This window comes from Gordionus sp. m RMFG-2023, chromosome 1 (assembly GCF_954871325.1).
Source record: "Gordionus sp. m RMFG-2023 chromosome 1, tfGorSpeb1-WG-v2, whole genome shotgun sequence".
Lineage (NCBI taxonomy): Eukaryota > Metazoa > Nematomorpha > Gordioida > Chordodea > Parachordodidae > Gordionus > Gordionus sp. m RMFG-2023.
The window spans coordinates 56136429-56164091 of record NC_088775.1 but is presented as its reverse complement, the minus strand read 5'-3'; the positions used below and the strand labels follow the sequence as shown (position 1 = coordinate 56164091).

At 28.5% G+C, this 27663-nt stretch overlaps 1 protein-coding gene across 3 annotated transcripts in view; it reads right to left on the bottom strand.

The window, feature by feature from the left end:
• LOC135931087 (ATPase family AAA domain-containing protein 3-B-like) overlaps positions 1-27663 on the bottom strand; it is a 104984-nt gene that overhangs the window by 25354 nt on the left and 51967 nt on the right. For 2 of the 3 annotated variants that reach the window (XM_065467957.1, XM_065467956.1), the window contains exons 8-11: positions 22720-22875; positions 22381-22437; positions 13869-13994; positions 6978-7102 (exon numbers count right to left, since the gene is read on the bottom strand). In XM_065467957.1, coding sequence (XP_065324029.1) covers positions 6978-7102; positions 13869-13994; positions 22381-22437; positions 22720-22875 — 464 coding nt within the window. The remainder of the gene's footprint in view (positions 1-6977; positions 7103-13868; positions 13995-22380; positions 22438-22719; positions 22876-27663) is intronic. The other variant, XM_065467958.1, reaches the window with a different exon arrangement.

The window sequence follows — 27663 nt, the reverse complement described above, 5'->3', positions numbered from 1 at the left end:
GACCGGTAGATACGGTCAAATACTCTAAAAAAATTTAAAGAAAAAAATTAAAAATATGTTTAAATAAGAAAAAAACGATATAAATACATGTGATCACAATGTTGCGTATTTATTGGGTCCCAATATCAAGAGGAGCATCTTACTAGTAATGAATTCAATGAAGTATATGATATAATTCAAGAATTAGCCATTTTACAAGGTGGTGATGACCAAAAGTGACATAATTAATTTCAGAATCAAAGGCATGTTTAATAGCAAATTATGTGGAAAACAGTAATTTTCATAAGAAACAATCAATTCCGACCTCAATTTAATAGATTAAACTTTGTCCACCATGACCATTATGAGACTAACAATACCTAGTTCTACTTCTTTAGAAATAAATAGGTCGATTTGGGTTAATATTCCTATGAAAATAGAAATCAAAAGATCTCGACATCAGGAAAATTGATTAAAGAAAGAGATAATATTGAATATGAAACAGAACAAGACTGCTACAAAGAGCTAAATATTAGTTATTGGATGACAATGAATTTAAATATTATAGATTTAATTTATTATTATATTCAAAATAAAGTTAATATTGACTTTAAAAAAATATATATTTGATTTTGACCATATTTGCCCTGACAAATATCGGTCAATTGACCGAAACGTTTTTGACCATTCAAATGTACAACCCTGATCAAAATTACAGGGGCATAAAATTAATGTCACACTATCTTAAGCTTTACAAAAAAATAATAGAAAAAGTTTAAGAGACATAGTCGAAATAGGAGAGATTTAGTTTGGCTTTATACCTAGAAGATCAACGACTGATGCTATACACAAAATTAGGCAATTGAGTGAAAAATAGAGAGAAAAGGACGAAAAGCTACACATGGCCTTTCTCGATCTAGAAAAGGCCTTCGATAAAATCCCAAGAAAACTTATCTGGTGAACGCTACGCCACAAAAAGGTTCCAGAAAAATATAAATAATACAGGATATGCATATGGGCAATAAAACAATGGTCCGTAGTAAAACTGGTTCTTCAGCAGGCTTCACAATAGCCGAGGGAGTTCATCAAGGGTCGGCTCACAACCCACTTCTCTTCATAACAATAATAGATATATTATCACAGTCTATATCGCAAACAGTCCCGTGGAATATGATATTTGCAGATGATATTGTGATACTTGCCGAATCCAAGGATGAAATGAAAGAAAGATTAGTGAGCTGGATAAATATCCTAGAAAAGCACGGACTAAAAGAAAAATAGAGAAAAGTCGGAGTATATGGTGATAGAAGGAGATGAAAAAGAGAGTATTAATATAAATGAATGGCAGATATTGGCAATTGAAAGCTGCAAATATTTGGGCTCCATTATACAAACGGCACAATTGAAAAAGAGCTAAGAGTAAAATTAATCAAGGGTGGTTAAAGTGGAGATCTTTATGTGGAGTGCTATTTGACAAAAGAATCCCACACAAATTAAAGGGAAAAATTTACAGTTCCATAGTACAACCAACTATTCTACAGAGTTCGGAAACATGGCCAACCAAAAAGACCAGAAAAGTCTACGAACTATATAAATGATAATGCTGAGGATGATTGCTGGGGTATCAAGAAAATTAAGGTGCGAAGTACAGGAACACTAGAAAGATTAAAGGTACTCCCTATTAAGACTAAGAAAATAGTGAACAGACTTAGGTGGTAAGGCACACATGAGAAGGCCTATTAACTATATAGGGAATAAGGTTAAGAGTTTGGAAGTGATATGCAAATGTAAAAGAGGAAGGCCAAAACATCAATGGGGCCATAAAGTTAGAGCCAATATGAAGAAATATAAATTAGATAAAAGCGATAGCATAAATAACATAAAGTGAATAGAGATATTTAAGGAACCTACCACCAGAAAAAGGTGAAAGCTAAAAAAAAAAAATTATTTTATAAGGAAATAAATAAATAACAAATTAAGTAAAAGCCAGAATTTGAAACCTGGACTAAAAATACCAAAGATATTTTAATCTATATAAACCCCATTTGAGAGCAATAGATAAAATTAACTGCCCATTTCATAAACAAAACTTACATTAAATCATTTATTAAAAATTAAGCTTGATAATTTTAAATCAGATTTCTTTATTCACATTTGTTTGCATATACTTTTTAGCAGACTATAATATTTTGCCATGTACATGATTTTGTATCTTTTTACAAGAAATATATTATATATACATTTATAAAAAATTATTTTACAAAAACTATATTATATATCCATTTATGAAAAATCTTTTATGATTAGAATTATATTTTTTAGTTAAATAATATATATTTCTGCCCAGGGATGCGGTTTAAGGTTAAAAAAATAGGTGGGTTCGGTTCAGGGAAATATTTTTGAACCCTTATTTGATTCCGGGTTAAAGAATTTTTGAATTAATAAAAAAAAATATTCTATATTTAAATCATGATTAAAAAAAACTAGACATAAATTTGGTATAAAAAATTATTATTTTATTTAATTTATAGGCAAATATAGTTAAAAATACAAAGCATAGTCATGTATAGATTTAAAAAATTTTATTTAGATGTATTTCTTTAAATTAACAATATCCAATATAATCATTTTTAATTTGACTTGTTCACTTTCATTTTTCTCTAATTAATAATCTTTGAGAATAAGTTAAAAATTAAAAATAAATGGCGTAAATGAATTTGATTGTTTAAAATTTATTAACAATAGGAATCTTTGAGAATAAATTTAAAAAGATAATTAAGTTGTTTAATATTTATTAAAACTTAAATGGAAATTTGAAAATATTATAAAATGTCAAGTAAATTATTAATATTTGTATATACAATTATACAAATATCTTATATTAATTTAAACAATACACTGAACCCGGGTTTAAATAAAATTCCCGGGTACAGCTAAGGGTTTTGAAAATTTTCTAAACGGGTTTCAAGTTTGGTTCGGGTTCAAATTTTTTCCCAAAAACCGGGGTTTTGTTCTCCAGGTTCGGGTTCAGTTAGAACCCCTGTTTTTGCCCATTTAATTAGATAACAAAAAGGCGATATAACAAATTAATAAAATTTATTATATGTATAAATCATAGATTTTGATGATGAATCTTATATTCTCTATAACAGGGATTTAATTAAAACTATTTAAAAATATTTAGACACGAATGATTGGAAAAAAATGATTATGAAAACAAGGTACAATAAAAAATATTTAACACTTAAATTTTTTAAATATATTTTTTAAATGATGGAATTCCAAAGAGAATATAAAAAAGGTTGTTAAAATAATAAATGATAAAACGAGGATGATAAAGCGTGATGGACCATCAAAGAAATGGTAACATTTTTAAAATTCGATAGATATTAATATATTTTAAATTTAGTAGTTACTATCCTTCCTAATGTGGCAGTTGTAATTGGCAAAATAGAGGTGTATAATAAGCCAATTTGTATAATTATTACGTTATGTACATTTTATATGATGAATTTAGGTTAGAGGCTGTGATATCCAAGAAATATGATAAATATCGTTTCCTTTTTACAAATAGGAATTGGAAAATATATCATTCTCAACGTTTTAATTGGGATATATCAAGAACATATATCCCAAATTAAAAGGGCAATTAGGTAAAAATTTCTACCGAAAGGATAATTGGCTATGGCAATTGCCTTTCAGTTGAATATTTACAATAAATTAAATAGTTAATAATTATGATGTATAAGCAAAGAAATTGGAGGGGTTTATGGAAGAACCCGTTGACGTGTATTTGGAAAGAACAGGTATGGTCGAAAATGCAACGTAAGGAAAAGAAGTGGAGATAGTTTAATACTATGCTTCAGACAAATATAATCATTCATATTATTTATAAATTGGCATATTATAAGTCAATTAAAAAATATATATATCATCAAAAAATGTGACGTGAACATATATTTAAGAAATATAGGTAACATTTTAACGGCATAATTAATATATTGAATATAGTATCAATTTATATATTTTGTTAACTTATTTTAAAATATATTTTATAAACTAAGAATTTTCTCCGTTTAATCGTGATCTCCTGGTTTACGCAAGATGGTCAGTTTTCCCTCTGATTTTTCTTTTCCATTTTTGACGGTCCTGATAATCAATATTTGTAAGATTCATTTTTCTAATATCCGCCGCTATCATCTTTGACCCTCCTCTAGGTCTTTCTTCTACTTCCATCAAGGTGCATCTTTTTATCCAGCCATCTTTTGTCTTAAGTTCCACAGCCCAAACCATCTTAGTCTATTTCTTCGCATTGCCAATATCCAAACAGTCATTTTCTATTTTATCAGTATTATGTACTCCTTTTATGCACGCTACAAATAGAGGTCAATCTTGTTAACATCAGATTTCCTTTCTTCCCGACAAATCTTTTATATACCAATTTCTGACATCTGGTGCATTAAATTGAATTTCTGGCAACTCCTTTCCCAGATATACCATAAGACCAGTTGCCGAATACATCCATCTTCAGATTATCTCCACCAATCATCACCTTTACTGTATTCATTTTCAGGCCCTTTTAGTGATCCTGCGACTTTAAAAGTGAGATCTCCTATAACTAGTCGTTGCTGATCATATATACCTCTACCGGTATCATTTTCACATTTTTACTATGGTCCTATTACATCTCCTTACTAACAAATAATAAACCGCACTTTTAGCACTAACAGACTTGTAAGTTACTAGCTTCTCTGGTTCCTTCTTAAACATTATGTTACATATCCATAGCATCATCAAATCCAAAATTCTCTCCCTTTCCGGATTTCTCATGCCGTAACTAAATTCTCCATGTACTTCCTCATAAACTTCAATATTTCCTCCCACATGTCCATTCAGATCACCAGCCAGGATAATTCCCTCTTCATTTGCCAGTCTCGATTTCATCTCCAATAGACTGTCTTAAAATGTATCTTTCTCTTCTTCTAACCTGAGGAACATATGCCGAAATAATATTTCATAGCTTTCTACCAATCATTTTGATAATAATCATGTTCAGGTTGTCTAGTTTTCTTACCTCGAATACTTTGTCTACCCATTTCTTGCAGCCAATACGCCAAGGTCAATCTTACCATCATTACTTCCTTTTCAGAAAAATTTATACTTTTTAATTGTCCTGGCAATCATTCTTGCGCCATTAACCTTCTATCTGGTCTCTTGTATGCAACACATATCTATATGTCTTCTAAGCAGTACATTGCGCTCTCCCCGTTATGCTCCCAACATTCGATGTGCAACACTTACTTTATCCCCCGTAAACTGGTTCACTTATAATCAGGTCGTTTATGGCCGTCATATGTTTTATTTCATGAATCGTGGTTCCACCAGGTTTCCCATCCCTTTTTTTGTCATAGGCGGATGAGGAGGCCCACGAGGTACTTTGGGTTATACACCGTCCATGCTTTGTTGTAATCATTAGAAATTTGGGAGCAAGGTTTTTACAATCGGATGGCCTTCCTGACATCAACCCCTTTAGGTGGTTTTTATACCTAGTCGAGGAGACGGTGATCATATTCTAAATCCAGACCATAAGGAAATTTTATATACTAAGAATAAATAAAGCATAAAATATATCTCATAAACACTTGTATATTTTAATCAGGGTTGTGTATTTGACCGGTCAAATAATAGTCAATTGACCGATATTTGACCGGTGAAATATGGTAAAATTCAAATAAATGTTTTGTAAATATTAACTTTATCTTGTATATAATATAAATCTATAATACTAATTTTATATTTTTAAATTCATTGTCATTTAATAACTAATGTTTGTTCACAAGTCATGAAATGAAAGGCCGAGATTGGAACTGGCGATGGCTTCCAACCATTCATAAACTGAGTTTGCATTTAATATTATGTTATTAGGGTTTTCCGCAAAGAGTCTGTCGTGATAAAACGCGAAATTGTTTCGTATAAAAGTTTATGGGAAATGACCTGATACGCTTTTATACCATAGTAATCATAAAATACTATAACATGGGTAGTTTTTAATCAATTATTAATTTAATGAATACCGACACAAAAAAGGTATTAATTATGCATATATCCCTGAAAGGGGTAGGGTGAATCTTGAGATTTGACATAAAGGGGTAAATAAAACAAATTTGGCTCCTAAACTAGTAGACTCAACTAAACGAACTATATCCATCAAAGATAATAAACTGATCTAAACTAATTATGGATTAAATAAGAATGATTCTCATATACGATCCCCAAATAAATACGGAAACAAACTTCCTAGTATAACTGCTAACGTAAGAAGAATGACCACAACTATGATTGCCATAATGAAACGGTAAAGAACAAAAATGAAACCCTATTAAAATGACTACTGGAAAGAACGCAAGTATTTTTTTTGCAATTTGCCGTCAATATATTGAATTTTATACAATTATTAGTGGTATTATATTTATTTGTTCTGTAATGTTTTAAGCTAATGAAAGGGGGCATGTCATAAGTCAGTATTATACTAACATTTATAGATCAAATTTTTGTATGTTGAAGAAAATATGATTATTGACTTTTATTTTTATTTATTTTGTAAGGTTTTTATATTAAAGATATTATTATTCACGGTTCCGAGGATCCAAGGTTCCAGTTTTAACTCTGAAAAAAAATGAGATATAATTAATAATATTGAAATATTTATTTTTTAAATATAGATAAAAAGTCCAATAAAAATTAATAAAATATATTCTATTATAATAAATAAAAATATTTAAAATTAAACTATCATTAAAATCAAGATAATTTTAAAAAAGAGCTAAAAATTGGTTCGAATGTATTATAACGGTTCAATCTCCTTTTGAAATATTCAAAAAAAGGTATATAAAACAAAATTTTAATGTCCTTTTGTCATAAAACATAATCAATATATTTTTACGCATGAAAACCATAAGTAAAATTAAAGTAAAATTAAATTGAAATTGCTAATTCACCCTCTTTTACTAGTCAACGCCCAATCGAAAAGTTTGTGTATCGCAGATACCCCTTGAGGTCCCATAGGAGAAACGTCACCACCAGTCATTATAGCATAGTCCATACCAGAATGTAATGCTAAACTCTGAACAATAAGTTTAAAAAAATTTCAGCTATGGAAGAATGTGCGATGTAAAATTTTCAATTGGTGCTATGTTAACATTTGTTGTAATCATGTTGAATTAGATTTTTTTAAATTTTTATGATAGTAAATATATACCAGAGATAGGAGAATAAGTTTCTCGGTTCGGTGTTTGTCCGGCCCTCTATGACCGTTAATTTTTTACTGATTTACTGGTTTGCTTAAAATTCTATCGGCACATTTGTTTTCTATTTCTACATCTTATTATTCTGTCAATTAATATCTCTCTATTTCTATTTTATATTAAAACTGTTTTATAAATAAATTGTTCTGATTTTTTGTGAACTTGTTATTTAATTTATAGATTTAGTATTTTAGAGATAGCTTTTAAAATATAAAGAAATAAAAATATTGCAATTTATTTTCAAATAGTATCAATTTTTAATGCTAAATTTAGTACATTAAAAAATTGAGAAAAATTAGAGATATGCGTTACCTGGCCCGCTTTTTATGTAAAGATTGTCCAGACCGGCCCGTTGTAATTTCAGGCTGGGCTTTACAAATCTTTAATATAACTTATTTAAAAAATCTAATTCTTACAGAATAGTAACCTTTAAAAAAGCGAAAACTACAAAATATATAAAAATTTAATATAAACTATCTCAGATTATGACTTAATTAAAATCATGATTTAAATTTTATTATATAGCTCTATTCATATTATGACATAAATTTTTTTAACAATAATTAGATTAATTCCAAAAAAAAGTTGCCATTATTATCTATCAGTTTTTTTTATAAAAGAGCACTATACCGTTTAATATTTGTATAAAATAACAGACAAAGATGACAATTAAGTTAACATACTTTGCTAAAATTTCACATAAAAAATCATTCATAATAAAGATATTTAGCAATTTTACAAAATTAATGTTAAAATAGATATATAGCTAAAATTTTAGATTCATCGGCACCTCCCTAGGACTACAAAAATGCAGAGTACCCGATGACAATAGTTAAGAGAGGGTTCAAATTCCCCCATCACGTTATCGATCTCACGTCGATTTTATAAACGGCATCTGACCTATTTGTATTGAAAGGAAAGGATGTCTACGAATTCCAATCACTAAAGATTGCATTGAAAGAACTTATGGAAGACATGGCTTACAAGTTACCGTGAGATATCGTATCCAAAGCACAGATATAGGCTAAATAGGTAGCATGGGGAATGTGAGCAAACGAAATGGGAATCCCAAGCGTTAATCTACAAATTCGTGAGATAGGGGCCACCGTCGATTGCAGAGCTTCCCTTTAGAGGATCCAAGTCCAAGGAAACAGCGTCCGGCTGGGACTAATACCAGTGGTACAAATTTCCAGCCACCCATGCCTAGGAGCGACAAACCTTCAACGTAAGCACTTATGAAGTGGAATAAATCATGGACAGGAGGACCCAAGAGGCGGAAGAAGCCTCCGTCGAATCAGTGAGTTTCTCTAATCCCGCTCCCTTTCGTAATCCAATTTAGTATCGTGGAAGCCTTGGCTCCCTGAGCGGACACCTGGATCTCTAGACTAGGACAGGACGAGCTCCATAGCTGGATCAGAGATGTTAGGCGCCATAAGTTTTCGCTTGGAAAAGGAGAGAGAAACAAGGATCCCTCCAAGGATAACGAAGATGAACCATCAGAGAATGGAAACAGTGATGTGAAACTACCGTTAATGAGTAATTTGACGCACGAGGTGAACCTATTATCATGGCTAATATATTCTAAAATAGGATTACCCCGCACAGGGTAGTTGTCATGACCCCCGCCAATTGGAAAGTATCGTAAGCTGCTCAGACTCATGGGAGTTAACAAGAATAGCATAGAAGTTAATTTGCAAGCCAGATCAGACTTATCAGTATCCACCCTCAAGTTCCATCCCGTTCACCCCATTCACAAGGAAGATAACCCTTAGAGATTTGCCCCAGATTCGATAATCAGGCCATAGAGGACCATGACGGCTACTTCGAAAATCGATTCGTAACAGATAGTACAAGCCGCCGTTATTGAGAACATGGATGATACCTTTTACTAGCCATTATTTCTAATCACAAAGCAAAGGACGCTTTCGCGTAACTTTATCAAGTACCAGTTCCGGTTAGAGACCATCCCGATGATCGCCCCTATGTTAGCATCGGCTAAAAAGGTAACCAAAATTAACTTAAAATCCACTTCTCCCTCTGGCCCAGAGTAGGCGCAGATTCTTTGGATTCGTCATGACCAACGCAAAATATCGCTACAAGACTCTCTCCATGGGAACAAATTTTTTCTGTGCCTAATAGAACGTGGTTCTGGATTTGTGCGCTAAATCTATCATGAATGCTAGTGTTGTTAAACGGCTCAATTTTTAAAAACGGTATCTTCAATATTTTTCAAGCATCGAGATTTAACAGATGTTTAAACCTCTGGTGAACAAAATCCTTAGTTTTCTGGATAAATTAAGTTAGTCATTTTTTTTTTAAATCGGCTCAAAACGAGCCGCTTAACACTAACCATGTCCTTTTTGAACATGGCCACTGCTTGGAGGCTGGTCGTCAATGTGACCATGTCAGCATTGCGACCCATAAAATAACGTACTTGGGTATTAACATTAAATTCGCAGATAAAAGGGTCAGTCGACCAGGAAAACAAGTCCCGACTACGATTCTGCCAATTGATTCTTTACAAGCATCAATATAATCCATGAGCATTGAGAGAGAAATAGCGTTAGAAGTGCTCGGCATTCTAAACCACTATACGCATTCAATAACGAGCCTAGCTAGGGCATTCACACCTTATTACAGCACTATATTTAACACGGAGGATATTCCCCAGATTGATTACTCAAGGCTTATCCCAAAGCAGTGGTTGCGCCCATGAATCGATTCTCTTTCACCTTCCCAGTTAACAGTATAATTTACGTCGATACCTCATCCACACACGTTAGAATTGCAGAAATTTTATCAGAAGGATACTCCTTCACCTTTAACGAAGCAAAACACGCTTTGGATATTCCAGAGCTAGCTACACATCACATCAAATAAAAGGAACAAATATAAAAAAGTGTCAGCAATCGTCACCGACAGCCAAGTTGCATACATTATTATAAAGATGGGAGGATCTTGATAACATGATAGCCTCGGAACAAAGCCTAGCGGACAAACCAAGCCGTCAATGAATAAGCAACGAGAATGCTCGTGGCACTCTCCATGCGATATAGGGGGCCCCGCAGATCCCTTCCCTTTGACACAGGCTTCCACTCCCCTCTTGAATCTATGAGGTAGACAGCTTTAACGATAACGAGATCCAGAGATTGGAACAAGACATCGACCCAACAATCTTCGACAGAATGTTATACCTATCAATCAACACTGTCATTGAAGAACATGAGGAACACTTAACTTCGAGGAACATTAATCCCTTCCCACTGTTCGCTAATATTCCTAGATGGTATATCCCAGATTAGAAATAAAATATAGTTTAACATCTTTCAATTATCTTATATATTGTATACTCCTGTAGATGCTCGTATAGATCAGGAAATCCAGGAAAAGCTCAAGATATAAGGTCCCGTATATAAAAGCAATTACGGGTTAAAACAATTATAGTTTTTCAATTATTTTTGTAAATACAAGCTAATCCTTCACCCCCTAAAATTCCGAACCAATGAGCCATGATTGATTGAATCTCTATAATGCTTTCATAATAATTACGTTATATATTTGCCAGGCATGAATTGTATCATATCTGTTTAGTTATAAATTTATGTTAATTTATATAATATCTTATATATTTTAAAAGGTTATAATTTGAATATTATATTTGCAATACAATATTATAACTTTCCTATATTTAATATTATATTATCGATGTTAATCAAATTGCTAAATTTGATAATTATATAAAAGTATAAATATTCAAAAGAATTACAAATAAAATTCATTATTGTTTTTAAACATAATCGATACAATATAAATAAACAAAAGGTCCACCGAGACCACGGAGTATACCAATGCCTTTCTGGCACTGGGGGGCGCTAAATATTGTAGAGGTGGACAATGTGGTATATTTAAATTTACATTACATAAAAAATAATTTAAAATTAGATAAAAATAAGCAGTAATCTAAAACCGAATAATCGGTTAGGTTGAGGTTCGGATAAAAATAATTGTTCAAGGTTCGATTCGTAAAAAACAAATATCGGTTTGGTTTGAATCACTAATAACCGGTGTGAACACTTTTGTATTCAAACCTACATTCGAATTATGTATAGGGAAGAATATTTTTTTTATTTCATCATTAAAATAAAAAACATACCTTAAACCTTCATTTTTATTAATTGCACATTATCAAATAATATTTAATTTATAAATATAAATAAATATTAATGATAAATTTTAATATGAACAGTATTTAACTTTATTTACTTAAAAAAATTTATTAAGCTGCATAATTAATATATTTTAAGATTCGTCTCATTCAAATTAGATCTATAAGGAGAGAGTATAAATTTAATTGTTAACAAAAACATCTTTCCACACTATGGATAGCCGGCACTGCAGGTATGATATCAGACAATTTACATAATTATGGGTATAGATTACTCTGATTTCTCCAATGTCTAAAATATTCTTATTTTTATTTAACTTAGGTTATTTAGAAAAATTAACTAAAATATTTCTAATATTCTCCAATTTTAAGAGATTTTGTTTGTTACCATCTCATTTTTAAGAAGACTTTCTACTAAATCGTATTCAGCTGAAGATAAATTAATCGGCGTTGATTCACCTTCAATAGAATCCTCCACTCTTATAACAAAGTTTAATTCCATTTTATGGCATATTTTAATAATATGCTCTCTATCCTTTGTTTTTTCTCTTCAGTCAGAAGCATTTGATATCTATATAATAAAAATTGATAATATCATTTAAAAAATCTTATTATTTTTTATGAATAGATAAAAAATATATAAAGTAGAATAAAATTATTAATTAAGGTTTAAATTATTAATTAAATTTATATAAGATATATATATTTAAAATATACCTTAAATCTAGATATAGTCATTAAAAGGCATTGTGGTTTAAAAGTTGTTCATGGCATCTATTATTGAACCAGAAAAGGGTGAATTAAAATTAGAAATTTCTTATTTAGCTTTTAATCATATGCCATAAAAATCCCTTAAAGTTAGCTGTTCAAGTAGTAAGGTCTTGGTAGCTACTTTAATTGGTTGTAGGATATTTATCACCACTATAATTGCTTCCCACTCTGAAGCTGTAAAATAAAGTTCATTGTATGATACTGATAATTCCTGACATATCTTTTTTTTAGTATGATTGATATCGATTTTGTCCTTAGCTTCTTGTAGGCAGTACGAGCTTTATTCATGATCTACCACAAATTGAAAGGTATGAGAAGCACATCTTATATTTATAATATTATATTGAGAATCATTAAAATCTATCGTTAATTCATCAGATAAATTTTTGAAACATCTAAATTTTGTATTTGTTCTTTTTCATTTTCTAACATTTGATTGTTATTATCACTATCCTCCATAAATAATTTACCATCTTAATAAGATTTACCCATTGCCAGTTGTTATAGTGTATGTTTGTGATGTTTTGATTTCATAATCATATAATACTTTTATTAAAAGGAGTTTTAAATTTTCTGCAGTTCAAAAATTACTTTCATTGCTAGTGTTCTCAGAACAATTTTTGCTTTTTGAATATACTGAAGATTAATCCCAATAATGGACCTGTCTAGACGAGTAACATAGTCATTTTTTAGAGATAATAACTTACCAATTATTTCTTTGATTATATTTTGCCGAATACTTAAGGATAATTCTGCTACATTAGATTAAATATTGAGGATAAATTTTAATATTACCCAGTGACCAACTCAGTACAAGCATCGATTATTATTATTTTATTTAGTTTTACTGATATTTTGTTCTTTTAATTAGGGCTGTTATCGAAAAATATGTGGATCGGCACAGCCCTACCTTTAATGGTTCTTCTATCGTCTGTTGGCTTGATGACATCTTAAACCTTTTTATTTTATTAGGCTTTTGTTGTAATATTTTGTTAATTTTATCGAATTCTAGAGGGTGGTTTCTTTTTATGTGATGCTCAAGATTTGCTCCATGATGGCCATTCATATTTATTTGACAATCAGTAAATTTTGATGTGTCATTTATAATACTATATGCAAATAATTTATATATTGGATTTAATTTTCTCTAGGCATTATAATTTCTTAAAATAATTAAAAAATGTTGTAAAATGGCAATATACTAAAATTCATAAAAATTATGACTGACACTTATCAATCAAATGTGATTGATAAACAATTTTGAAATATACTAGTAATAACTTATACTTTATTTTATAAGCATAAAGCCATGACCCGAACCGGTACAGAGGCATTTAAGTGGTTCGGTTCAGGTTTGGCTGGATTTTAGAGATTTAGGTTCGATAAAAAAATTATCGACTTTCAGCTGTTTAATGGTTCGGTTTGGATCCCTGAAAATAAGTTGGCAGCTTATTATGAAACAACCCAAATAGGCTTCTGGCGCCGGACTTTGAAATTTACTAATAACAGAAAAGTCAATTATACAGATGATTTAGTGTATAAGGGTATCATTTTAATATTATAACAATAAAATTCTATATAAAATTTGTAAAGTAATGCAATCTTAATAAAAGGCAAGATATTTTATAGAATATTCTCTATGAACAAACTTTGGCGAACATTGTTTTCCCAGTCCCAGGTGATCCGTAAAATAACAAATTCCTATAAAGGCCCGAATTAGATTTGGTTTGCCTGGTAGCTATGGCTATTTCCCTTAATCTCTCTTCCAATTTCGGCTGTTATTAATAAGATATTTAATATACTCGTATTATGGTAAGATCAAAAAAATATGTTTACATATCAATAAATTAAAGATTCAAGCCCACCACGTCCAATTTTTGCAATTTGTTTAAAAAATTGTATTATTTTATATGCCGAACATATGCCAATATATGGGTTTAAAGGGTTGGAAAATGAATTTTAAAAAATAAAATGTCACGCTAAATATCGACTCTTTCTGGGTGATTTCATAATTATTCGCTATATATAAAAATTGTGAGAAATAAAAATTGATAGAAACTTTGACAAAATAATAAATAAATAATGTTATAAGCTATATAAAAATTTAAATATTTATTATTAATATTGAAAAAATGTATAATAGAAATATTTAAAACTAAATAAAATAATTTTGCAGCTATAAACAAAATTCCCCGGCCTCCTCCCATCCCCACGATCACTTTACCACAAATTAAAAGTCCCATAAAATTTTCCTATATTAAAATTAATAACATTATAAATAAATTTTAAATATCAGAATTTGTTGAATTTTTTGTTTTATAAATAAATTTAAAAATTCTATTGGATGTTTATGTTAAATTATAATATAATTTTTAATCAATAACACGACATAAAGTTTTGACTTTGAGCATAAAATGAAAAATTGCCTTGTATAATTTTAAGTTCAAATAAATAACTTCAAAATTGAATTGCCAATATAAAAAATTTATAAGGAATATTGTTAATTAATGTCTAAGAAATAAATTTAGAAAATAACTTATTTAACAAACTTTAGTCTGGCTAAATAATTTCCAACAAATATTAATTTGTTTTCTACTATATAAGAACATGAAGCTATATAAAAAATATTAAAAAAATTTTGGGATCAAAATAATTTTAAGCAAAACATAATAGGGGTTCCTAATAAGTAATAGTTAATTTTAAAATGTTTATTTGTATGTTGTTGTTTGTAATTTAATTTTAAAAACTGGTGATAGGACTGTAGTCCATACAACGGAGAGGGTACAACGCAACTACCTCTTATGGTTGTTATTTTATAGCAAATATTGTACCCTAAAAAATTTTTTAATTTTTACAAAATTTTCTCAAATTATATATATAAAAAATGAAGAAAAAAAGGGGATGTAAAATAAAATGAATTAAAATCCAAATTATATTACAATCTATAATCGAATAACAATATAAATACCAGGAAAAATATGGTTATTAAAATAATTCAAAAAGAAGTTAAATCTCACAGATGCTTTTTTCGAAATCAATAGTTTTGTTAGTAAGATATAATGGAAATGAGCCGCCTAAGCTGGTAGGAAGATTAATAGATATATATTGTATGGATAACACCACTGGGTTTGATATTAAAAATTTTATAGGCAATCTTAATTCAATAAATCTACCCTTCTATTCTTAGTTGGACAAAGCTATGATGATGCTTAAAACATCAATGGAGTAGAGGCTTTGAATAGAACTGGACAAAGGTAGTTTTATCACGTGCTATTGTATCTATTAAATTTAATAGTTGTTCAATTATGCTTATCGATAAAAACGTATTAGGGATTTTAGAGAAGATTTACGTGTATTTCAATGGTAAATAGACAATATTATCTTTTTGATTATGTTATATTTTATATATTTCAAAAGGTTATAAGTCAACGTTATTTGAATAATATATTTTTCATACAATAACATAGCATTGAATAATTATGAAAATATATTGAATAATTATAGATTAGTATATATATATATATACAAGAATTGAGAATAAAAAGTTATCATTAATCATATATTATGAGTTTTCTTCAAGATATATGGCGATAAAATAAAAATGACGTGGTCTTCGGTCAAGTTAAATATTAAATAGAATTGTATAAAAAAAATTTTTTATAAGAAAATTATATATTTTTAGAAATTATGGGTTGTATTTGAAAAATTATATAAAACGAATTTCGCAAAGATGAAACTTCTTTAGATGATTATTTGGATTATAATAAATATATTTTGAATGTAATGAATATTCCTCAAACAAATGCAACTTTAAAAAAATTATTCATCGCATATGGAGAAATAATATAACAGATATTAAAAAAATAACTATTTTCAAGGAAAATTGATGATGTGATATGGGTAGGTTTATATAAAATTGCAAAACAAGTTTTTAAAGACGAAAGAACAGTCTTGGCATCAAGAATTGATTTTATTAGATTTTTTCCGGTCATGGGTTACTTTATTTGAATATTTACTGATATGATATGATGTCAAAATGTATTACCAAATAATTAAGTTTTTAAAAAGGTAAAATAAATAAAGGTGAAAAATTGTAGAAATAGAATTTACGGAAAAGGATAGGGGATAAAAAAAGGAAGCTTGGAAAATGGAAGGTTATTCAATGGAAGAGATGAAGCTTAGATAGTTAGAACAAATGATGGCGGTAGTAAGTCTTTGGCATAAGAAGAGGGATTCCTTAGGCTGGTCGGTTTTTTCGCGGATCCTTTTGCCTAAATCTTTGAAAAAACGTTGAGCTTTGCTACCGAAGGTGGTGGGTGCAGGCGATGGGTTAATGAATTATTTAGAAAAATATAAAGGAACTAGCCCGTATAAATGAATTTAAAGATAATATAGAACTACGGATTCGTGATCAATTAATCGCTGTATTAAAGATAACGCAACTAGATAAAGAACTACGATTAAGATACCCAGATACTAGAGACGAAGAGCAACCGTTAATCCTTCACTACAAAAGTGGAAAATAATTCCTTAACTACAAAGGTGGGGTCTATTTTACCCCAAATTTTGGTTAGCTATATCTCAGAACATATTAAAATTTGAGATCTAAAATTTTGAATATATATTAAAAGATTATTGGAGATAATAAATACAAAATCTTAGATAAACAGTTACTTCTAAAATAAAGTTATGCAAATTTTCCTAAAGTTCTTGAAATAAATTTTTTTTTCTGAGACCTTCTTTTAATTATAGTTTTATCACCAAAAAAATTTAAAAAATGCAAATTATAGATTTTATTAAATCAATGTTGAATAAAGATAATTACATAAATTTTATAAAAAAAATATCAAATATTAAAAAAATATTAATCAGCAAATACCATGTAAATTTTTGTAATAACATTCACGACAAAATGTATGCATATGATCTTTACAAATGAATTTTGAACAATTTAAATAAATAAATGTTGTTTTTACATCCTTCACTGGACAATCATAACATCTTCCCTTTTTATTTGATTGAATATGTTTTTCATCAGTTATATTGAGAACATCCCCAATGTTGTTACGTAATAATCTTTTGCTGATCATATAAGGAGTTATCAGTTCCATTGCTAATAATTTTATAAGTTTTTATATTCTATAAATTATTAGCTTTATAAACTATCAGTGCATTTATTACTGATATATTTACTATAGTATAAAAAATGGTCAATGGCCATCTATTGGATTTTCTGGATATATAATATATGGAGGATAGTTGATCAATTGTATCAACTCCAGTTTTTGTTAAATTATAAAACGTTATAATTTCTGGTTTTTCAAACTCAGCCAGTTGATGCAACAATTTTGTTATCATAATGAGTGTAGAAAGCAACACTATATTCTTATACTTTTTTGGTATGTATGAAACTATAGTTGTATTTTCTCTAAATGCAAATAAACTAAATTTATATCTCTAATCATCACTTGACTCACAATCTATATAAAATGTTATAAATATCAAATATTAAATAGACAATACGTCCAGAACTTGATGATATTTTTCCATATGCATCTTTTATAGTATTTAGCTCCACAAGAAAAAAAAATAGTATAAAATTTTGGGTCACAATACAACAATGAAAAATTTAAAACTAAAAATTTATTTTCAATTTTATATATTAGTTTGTAATATATAACACTTAATTAATTAATAAAAAAAAAATTGGAAAAAAAATCGTAAGTACAAAGGTGGTACCTATACTACCCCAAGCTCAACAAATTGCAAATAATTTAAAATATATCAAATCAATTATCTTGAAATTAAGTAGATATGTTATTTATAACAAAATATTAAACTACTATAAAATCCAGGTCAAATTATTTTCAGGAATTTTAATTATTATAATTATAAAAGCCGTGGGGTATTGTATACCCCACCTTTGTAGTGAATGGTTAAGCTTAAACAAGGTTAGAGAAATGGCTTTAGAGATGACTTAGAAATAAATAATACTAAAATCAAAGAGACGACTAAACATAATTGAAATTATTGTAGCCACGATCGTTGGCTGTTTAACCATCGGGGAGGGGGGCAAATAAATTAAAATTTCGTTTAAAGCGGGTGTGGGCTCTTTTAACTATCTTAAAGCTAGTCGTTATGTGCGCACAGGTAACTGCAGCCTGCCCATATATTTTTACTCAGTTTGATGGGTGTGAGTTGTTTTTACCAACATGAAAGGGCGATGTGCTTAAAGAATGATGATGATGCTATATTGCTGACAACCTTTCCATAATCCTTTCTATCCCACCCATAATCGAGAAACTCTTACATATTACAAGTGTTTCACTCAATCACCTTAAGTTTGAGATATGTTTCCTAAATCCTACATTAATTCCATTAGACCTACCTACCATGTCATTAACAGTATATTTTTTTAGAGATGCCATTTAGCCATATACTCCTAACATAAGCTGTATTTAAAACAACACAGAAAATAACCTGCAAATTCTAATAAATAATTCGATTTAATTTTTTTTTCTTATTTGCAAATTTTTAACTCCCATTAAATATACTACTCTCCCTTTCTTGTTTAAGCTATTAATGGGCAAAGTCTAATATTAAAATCCCTGGTTATTATAATTAATTCATTAATAAATATTTTATTAATTATTGCAAATATTCATTCTTATATGTGTATGCTATGTTCTTCACAAATAAATAGTAAAAACTGTATTTTATAAACTATTCTAATTTAATTGTTAATGATAATTTAAAAGTATCTTGTGTATAAGAAACTCTAATTTAGTAAAAGATACAAGTATCTTTTATCTTTTTGATATTTTGAAAAATATCTGTATCTAAGATTCATTTTTTATATAAAGAATTTGTATCTCTATCTAAATTCTTTTTGATATTTTGAAAAGGATACTAGTATCTGTATCTAAGATTCATTTTTTATAAATAATCTGTATCTGTACCCAGCTTTTTCTAGAGGACCTGCCAAACTCTGATCGCTCTTCGCCTTGGATATAATGCAGTTGTACCCATTTTCATCGATTGTGACCGGTCCATCGAATCGAAAGCCTAACATCCCTTGCACTGTAAGTTATACCGCCATAAATCTATTAACAAAATTCTCCTAGCTCCTCTCAAAAAGGTAAATATCCCATCTACTCTCGAACCAGCGGGCCTTTCAAATGAAAACGCCCTTACCTATATGGTATGTCCATTATCCCTTGGATGAATGGTCTTCCACTGACCTAGGATTAAACTTGTGTCGATTTTGCAGGGAAGTCTAACCTCACATTTTCTGCCATCGAAAAAGCAGAAATCAATAACAAGCATGCTGGTCTCACAAACACAGTGTTCATACCAATCATCACCACGTTTTATGCATTTCGGAAATGAGACCTTTAATTTGATTAAAACCTAAGACAAAAAAAGGAGACAGATTAAAGGCGACCCCAACGAAGGATTCCACCTTCATCAACAAATTTCTTTCGAAATCTGCCGGTCTAATCTTCTAAGTATACACTCCTCTAGGTGATATTTACCATTTTTTAAGTTCTTTTTATAAATATTTCTTTCCATATAATTTTTAATATATTCCTATTTATTTATTTTTTAATTTTCTGGTTTATATACTACCATTTTAAAGGTAATATTATATTATAAATGATACTTTATGCTAATAATATAATAGGAATAAGTTTTGGCTAAAGGTCGATTAGATTTACAGAAAAAAGTTGACTAGATACTTTTATGCAATATTGAAAAACATGAATATTCGGGAGCAAATTTTTTTGCAAAACAGTTTAGAATGCTTCTATATATTTAAACCCTAGATATCAAGTTATAAATAATATTGAGAAAAATGAGATAACTTAAGACCATCTAAAGAATTATGACAAAGCAACACTCCTTTCTTTAGAATATATTGGAGGCTACTACTACATATACTGGTTGTATTGATAATATTGATAACACCGTTGATGACTTCGAAAATTTAATTTTAGATAGAGAAAAAAATTATCATCAGAAAAATATGAGGAATTACAATTTCTTATTACATCTATAATCGAAAAGTTCTCATAGGTTAATAAATAAGGATGTGAATATTTTAAATTCTGGGAAGAAAGTTTCAATATATCCTGAACTATATATCCTATCTAGAATCGTCATGAGTGTAACAGCAACACAAGTACCATAATTTATAAGATATTATAAAGATGGCTATTTATTATAGGAAAGCGTGGAGCGTGCAATTTATTCTATGAAATAAATATTATCAGATTTTCGTTGAAATATCAAAAAGGATATTTTAGAAGATGGTGCATTGATATGGAGTATAATAAATGAAAAAAATGGAATTATTTTAAGTCAATATTTATAAAATTCTAAACCCTCATCCTAGATCATTTTTTTAAACTTTATTCCTGAACACAGATCCAGATCAATTATTTGTCGAAGGGTTCACTCTGAAATTAAAGCAATATAAAAAATAAAATAATGCTTAAAGTGTAAAAGAAACAACTATGAATATAAAAAAAGGAAGTCTAATATGACCTAACTCCTCATCCAGCTGCAAAAAAAAATTTATCCCTTAATTTGTAAATTTTGACCTGGCAATGTGAAAATTATAGAATATAGGTCTGATAATAAGCATTAATTATTCTTTAATATTGAATTAATATTGAATTAATATATGTTGATTAGATAATGCGAGGAATACCCATATTCCTATAGTATCGCTCGACCAAATTTCGGATAACTTTTTCCACCTCTAACCCAGTTTAAGTAACAAAAACGACCTCGACCCCAAAAATGGAATGTTTTTTTGAGTTTGACTAATAGGTTGAGACGTTTTATCGATCATGACCCGAGTTTAAGCTAGATATAATTTCGATTCTAAATCTTGGTCGTTTTTTGAACCCCGAAGCTAAGTTAGGGTCGTTTTATCGAGAATCAAAATTATGGCCGAGCTATCGTAACTTCTTAAAATTTTATTTTTAAATATACAGATTTATTTTCCGAACTTATATTCCTCTAGATTAATGTGTACGCATATAACTTTTTTAAGTCATCTTTTCACAGGATTATTTTGATTTAAAAAAAAATACGAATTTTTTAAAATAATATCAACTTTAGAAAAAACTCTCAACAATCAATTCCCCTTTTCGTTGAGCAACCAAACTCAATATTAATAATTCTTTAAACTTGTAAATTAAAAACTAATAAATGTATTTATAAAAAAAGGGATAGTTTAAAAACGATTTTGTAAAAAGCCTTAAAAAATTGATAGAAAATAAGATAAGCAAACTACTCAAAAATACAGAATCTGAACGTCTTTCAACTCTCCAACTACTCTAGGTTTTCACGGATGTTCTTATAAAAAAAATACAGAAGTCAAATCTGTCCAATCAAATGAGAATGATAGAGCATCAATGTAATATAAACAAAAATTAATAGTAATTGTGAATCGCAAAATTAATTTTTTTCTATTTCAAATAATTTTGATTTTTTAATAAACGAAAAACGCAATATTGATATTAATTTAATTATGGTGTAATATATGTTACTTTAAAATACGATATAAATATCATAGACCACCTGTAAAGTTACCAATTGTACGGCCATACCGGAATCCTTTTTTAAAAAAAATCGGCTCGGCGGACCCTGGTTTTATTTTTTCAGGCCTTATCCTGCCCGTATTTTTAAAAAATATTCCTGAGAAGCCCGAATGTAAAAAAATTTTTACTGCCCTGTTTTAAAAAAAATTTGTAACTGGTTTGGAAAAAATATACCAAACTTATTTCGTCATTTTACGAATCGACTTTCAGCTAATATTTAATACCAATGAAAATACATTTGTGTTCATTCATGAGCAAAATATATCTTATTTTGTTATATTGTAAGTTTGATTAACTAAAAAAATTATAATTAGTCTCTTTATAACTAACAAATTTATTTACATAGTAGAGTAAAGTATGTAAAATTTATATAGTTATAAAATATTCGATCCGATCCAGATAAAAAATTCGGCTCCACTCAGGTTTTTGGAAAAAAAAATTTTAGGCCCAAGCAGAGCTGTGGTCCGGGTTTGCAGGTCTCTGATAAATATTAAATAAAAACATCTTTCTAGATAATTATTTAAAAAATATATCTTAATAATAAACTTACACTTAATATGACACCGGATAATGCATTTTCCGCTCGGCTGCATAGACGTTTGATATACTATAAATAAAATAAACATTCTAAAATATTTAAAACTTCGATTTTTAAAATCTAAATTAAGGTAAAATATTTAATTAAATGATAGATTTAACATTCAAAATAGGTCGACTTATTTTAAAACAAACATCTTTCTCATTTACCAGATTTTCTAAATTATATTACAGATTCTGCGCCAACCTTTTAAATTAAAATCAACTGGCACGTATAGAACACTCCGAAATAAACTCCTTCTAAAATAGTTTCAAAAAAAATGTAATTTTTTATAAAAACGACATGTGAAACTTTGATGGGATGCTTAAATATTTCAGTGACGGCCAACCTTGAGGTATCTCTGACAAGTGAGGGTTTACCCAATCTATCTCCTATATATTTGCCCATCACCTGCGTAGAATGTTTAGCCGAATATGCTCCTAAAGCTAATAGAGTGATACCACCGGCCTGTAAAATTAGGTTGTGAAACGTATATAAATAGTTTCATTTTAGAATTTATATAATAATTATTATTTTAACTCTTATGGCTCGAAGATGCTGACCTACTCAGTGCTCACAAAGTTGACATTAATTTCGAGCATCAATTAACTAAGAACACCGGTAACTTATCAAGTCTATGATTGTGCCATTATTAAATATTAGAAAACCCAATATTTTTTACAAATCCGATATTATCATTTTTTACAATTCGTTATTCCTGAAAAGGATTATCTAAAAAATATTTTACAAAGAATAAAATATTTATTATCAAGACTATGACTGTGCCAATATTAAATATTAGAAAACCCAATATTTTTTACAACCCGATATTATCATTTTTGGCCATTCGTTATTCCTGAGAAGGAATATCTAAAAAATAATTTACAAAGAATAAAAGATTTATTATCAGATATAACCAATTAGGATTTTAGAAGGATGCGACAAGCCATGCAGCTTGAATCGCCCAAGAGAACCTGTCTTCAGATAATATATTTATCAATATTGGTATAATAAATGCTTGCAAGTCATTAAACAGGAACATTGTAATTAATAGTTTCTACGAAACTGAAATTCTTTAATTAATTAAATAAAGCCATTGATATTAGAGAGCTTCAATTATCGACCCGACCCAACCAGGCGTGGCCTAATTTTAAAAATAATTTCAGGAGGTTGGGCTTAATATTTTTTTAAAAATTCGAGTCGGGCCGGGCTTAAATTTAAATATAATATCATTCAATTTTATGGAATAAATTGATATATTATAAAATTCTTGCAAGAAACAAGGCGTCAATATTTTTGATTTGTAGAATCTTTTTTTACAATTAAAAAATTTTTTTTTCCACATTTAAATAAATTTGAGTGGGCCATGCCGGTAAAATTTTTTAAAAATAATTTTGGGCCTTAGCGAGTTTTAAAAATTAGGCCCGATGTAGATCATTAATCGACATTATCACCTTTCGTTTTCAACAACTATATACTTACCATTAAATAAAAATTTATTTAAGACAAAATACTTTTCTCCCATACTGAATAAATTTATAATCAAAGACAAAATTTGTGTCATTGGGTCCGTTATCCTATCAAAATGGTGCACGACAATTCGCCGCGATTCTAATTAGGCTGCGATAATTTTAAAATCATAATTTTATTAATAAAAAAAATGGATATTATATGGTATTTATAAAATTAAAGGGAGTGCTGATGGTTGGTCTGCAAAATGTTGATAATTATTGTATATTTATATTGTATTTGTAAAAAAAATTACAAAAATTCCTAAATTCTAAATTTCAATAACTAATTGCATGTTATCATGTTTACAAAAAGGCTGTCCCAACCATTTTTGTTTTTTTCTATTACCCAACAAAACTCAATTATCTTTATAATCATTGCATCATCCATCGATTTGAAAAAGAGGCTCTACTCTTAGAGTAATCGTTTACTGGAGCAAAAATAGAAAGATATATTTTTGACAAACAGAGCCAGTAATAAATAAATATATATCACATTATACACAAAATATTGAATATATTGTATCTGATTTAGAAGCCTATGGACCTTAATTATGACCAAGCCTGGTAAACTATAATAAAAATTTGTAAGCTCAGGCCCAGCCCGCATTTAATATTTATAAAAAATTATAAGCCAAGCCCAAGGCTGCAATAAACAAAAAAAAATTCGCGAACCCACCCCAAGCCCATTAAAACATTTTATATATACTATTGCTGATATTATACTAATGGAAATATAATATTTTATCTAGTAATTATATCATCTATTATAATAATCCTCAAAAAAAGTCAATAAAATTTAGCCAATAGTGTTCTATATTTGTCCAATAATTATGATTATAGCGTAATCGGTTTAATAGTAATCACCTTACCAAACTCAGCAGTCATTCAATTAGCTATCAGTTCTATTTATAAATCATATGGAACTCTAAAATATTATTATGGACTATATAACTAATTAAATTTTGATATAATCATTCATTAATTTTATTTCTAGATTAACCTTCAAATATACTTGATTTTGTTACAATTATGGATTCATATCATTTTAAATCCTATATATAATGATTACAATCAAAAATTCACTAATCTATTAAAACAAATACTGGGTTCCTTGACAAATCAACCACGATTCGGCCGACCCCCTTTAATTTTTTAAAAATTGGTAAGCAAAAAAAGGTTAGTGTAGTTAAGAAATAGCCAAAATTTTAGCCTCGTAACATTTATATTATTGGAAATATTAGGGTTCTGACAAAAACGACGTATCCATTATCTGCCTTCATTCAAAGCATATCTTAAAAATCATAATTGTAAATAACAAATTTAATATCAAAATTACGTACAAAGATTCTACTTTTAGACAAATAAATTTTTTTTATTTTTTTTCCAATTTCCGGGCATTATGTTAAATATGCAAGGACTAAAAACAATTTTTTAGAAATAATACGACCTTTAATTTTTTTAAAAAATTTAGTAGACTAAACTCTTCCTTTATATATATATAAAAAAATGGTCTAGGACGAGGCCATTTTCATTCTTAAAATCGATAAAAATGTTTAGAAAAGTGTATAAATGTTTTCCCGAAAGGGGGCGTCTTTGTATAAAATTATATATTAATCAGTTTTTCAGAGTTGTTAAAAGATACTTTTAAAATGGATCTAGATACAGACACATCGTCTAAAAAAATATCTAGATATCCTTTAACAACTCTGCAGATTTTAATGGTTTTTCTTGGACTATTTGATATAATTTAAAGGATTATTCATCGTGTAAGTGAAAATAACAATAAATGGGGCTTTCGTTCAATTATAGAAATTGTATAACGATAAAAGAAATTCAATTTATTACTTTATTTATAATTTATTATAAAAATTTTGCCCATATAGCATATATTTAATGAATATTAATAAAATATATTTAACCAAGTTTATAGTTCTTGAATATATGAATCAGAATCTTGTGCATTTCATAGAAGCCAAAAAATAATATCAAAATTTTCTCTACTCAATTTTTTAAAATAATTTGATATTTTTAAAATATTACAAATATTCATTTATTATTATTATGAAATTATTTACAAAATAAAAGTATTATCATAAAATAACCCAAAACAATATAAATATTGGATCGGATTTTCTAAAATCGGCATAGCCTTACTAAATTAGAATAACAATAAATAAGTGTTTCAATCAATAAAATAAAAAATTTTAAAATTGATTAATCATTCAATAATACATGCTCACTATATTAATTCATTTTTTAATTAATTTATTGGCATTTTGATTTCTATCAACCTAATACAAGCCTGGAAAAACTATAGATGAATATACAGCTAAAATTGTACAAGAATTTTATTGTATGGACGAAATAAGCAGAATCATGCCAGGCAAGAAAGATTGTGTTTCGATTTTTACCAAAGACGGAAAAAAGAATAAGAAATTCATATATTTTTTAAAGAAATGAGGCCTGATGTTAAAATTGGTTATTCGAAATTTGCAAGCATTCGCTTAAAAATTGTATACTCGTTGGAGGTAGTGGTACTATGTGATTGCAGCTACCACCAAAATTTTAAATTAATGATCATTGGATCAAATTTACCCAATTTAACCAATGATATATTGCCCTTTAAAACATACAAACATATTTTACACTTAATAGTTTGTAATTCGCCTCAACCATCCAGTTTATATGGGCAAATGTGATAATTGTCCAGGGTCAACACATTTACGCGATCAAATAGAAATATTGTTTCGTTCTAAGGACATCGAATTTATAACATACAAACAATGGCTATCCGTAGATAGAACCACTCTTGAAACAATAACCAAACCAGTAGGTGAATTTATCAATGCCTTTTTTGAAAAAATGGAATCTTTATTACTCCATTTTTTTATTTCAACGCAACAATCGTTGTATCAAAACAATCTAAAATTGAACTTAGACGAAGACCAATATTTAATTTTATGTGATTTTTAAGAAAATTATAGCTTTATACTTCAGGATGAAGTACAAAATTATCATTGGAATAGGGCTCAATCCACTGCTCACCCTTTTGTTATATATTATAAAGATAATTTTGCCAATATTTGTTGCCTAAATTATGTAATGATATCCGAATCTTTGCAACACAATACAATAGCAGTACATAATTTCAAAAAAACATTGGTAAATTTTTTAATTAATAAAATTTGTAGGTCAAATAAAAATTTTTATTTTTCCTATGATAAAAATCGTAAAAATTTTATTAATATTTGCCATCATGAGATGGATTTCGTGATACAGGCAAAATGGCATTTTTCTGCTATAGCACACGGGAAAAGTGTTTGTAATGGGATTGGTAGCACTGTTATAAGATTAGAGCTAGAGCTAGTTTACAAGGCCTTCAAAGTAAATAACCACATCATATGAATTGTACGAGTTTAATAAAGAAAATATTAATGTCATATATTTTGAATAGTGACCAAAATAAATTATGATTACGAAGATCTATTACTCAGGGAAAGATTTTCAAAAACTAGATATATACCTAAAACACACAAAATACACACCTTGATTCCAACAGATCTACATCAATTTAAAAGTAAAATGTATTCCAATTCAATAGAAAGTACTAATAGTTATCATATAATGATGAAAGTATAATTATTGAAGAAATATCAGGATACCTAACGTATCCTTATGATTCTAATTGGTGGTTAGCTTTGTTTTAGTGAAAAATTAAAACAGGAAGAAATATATATAAAGTTTT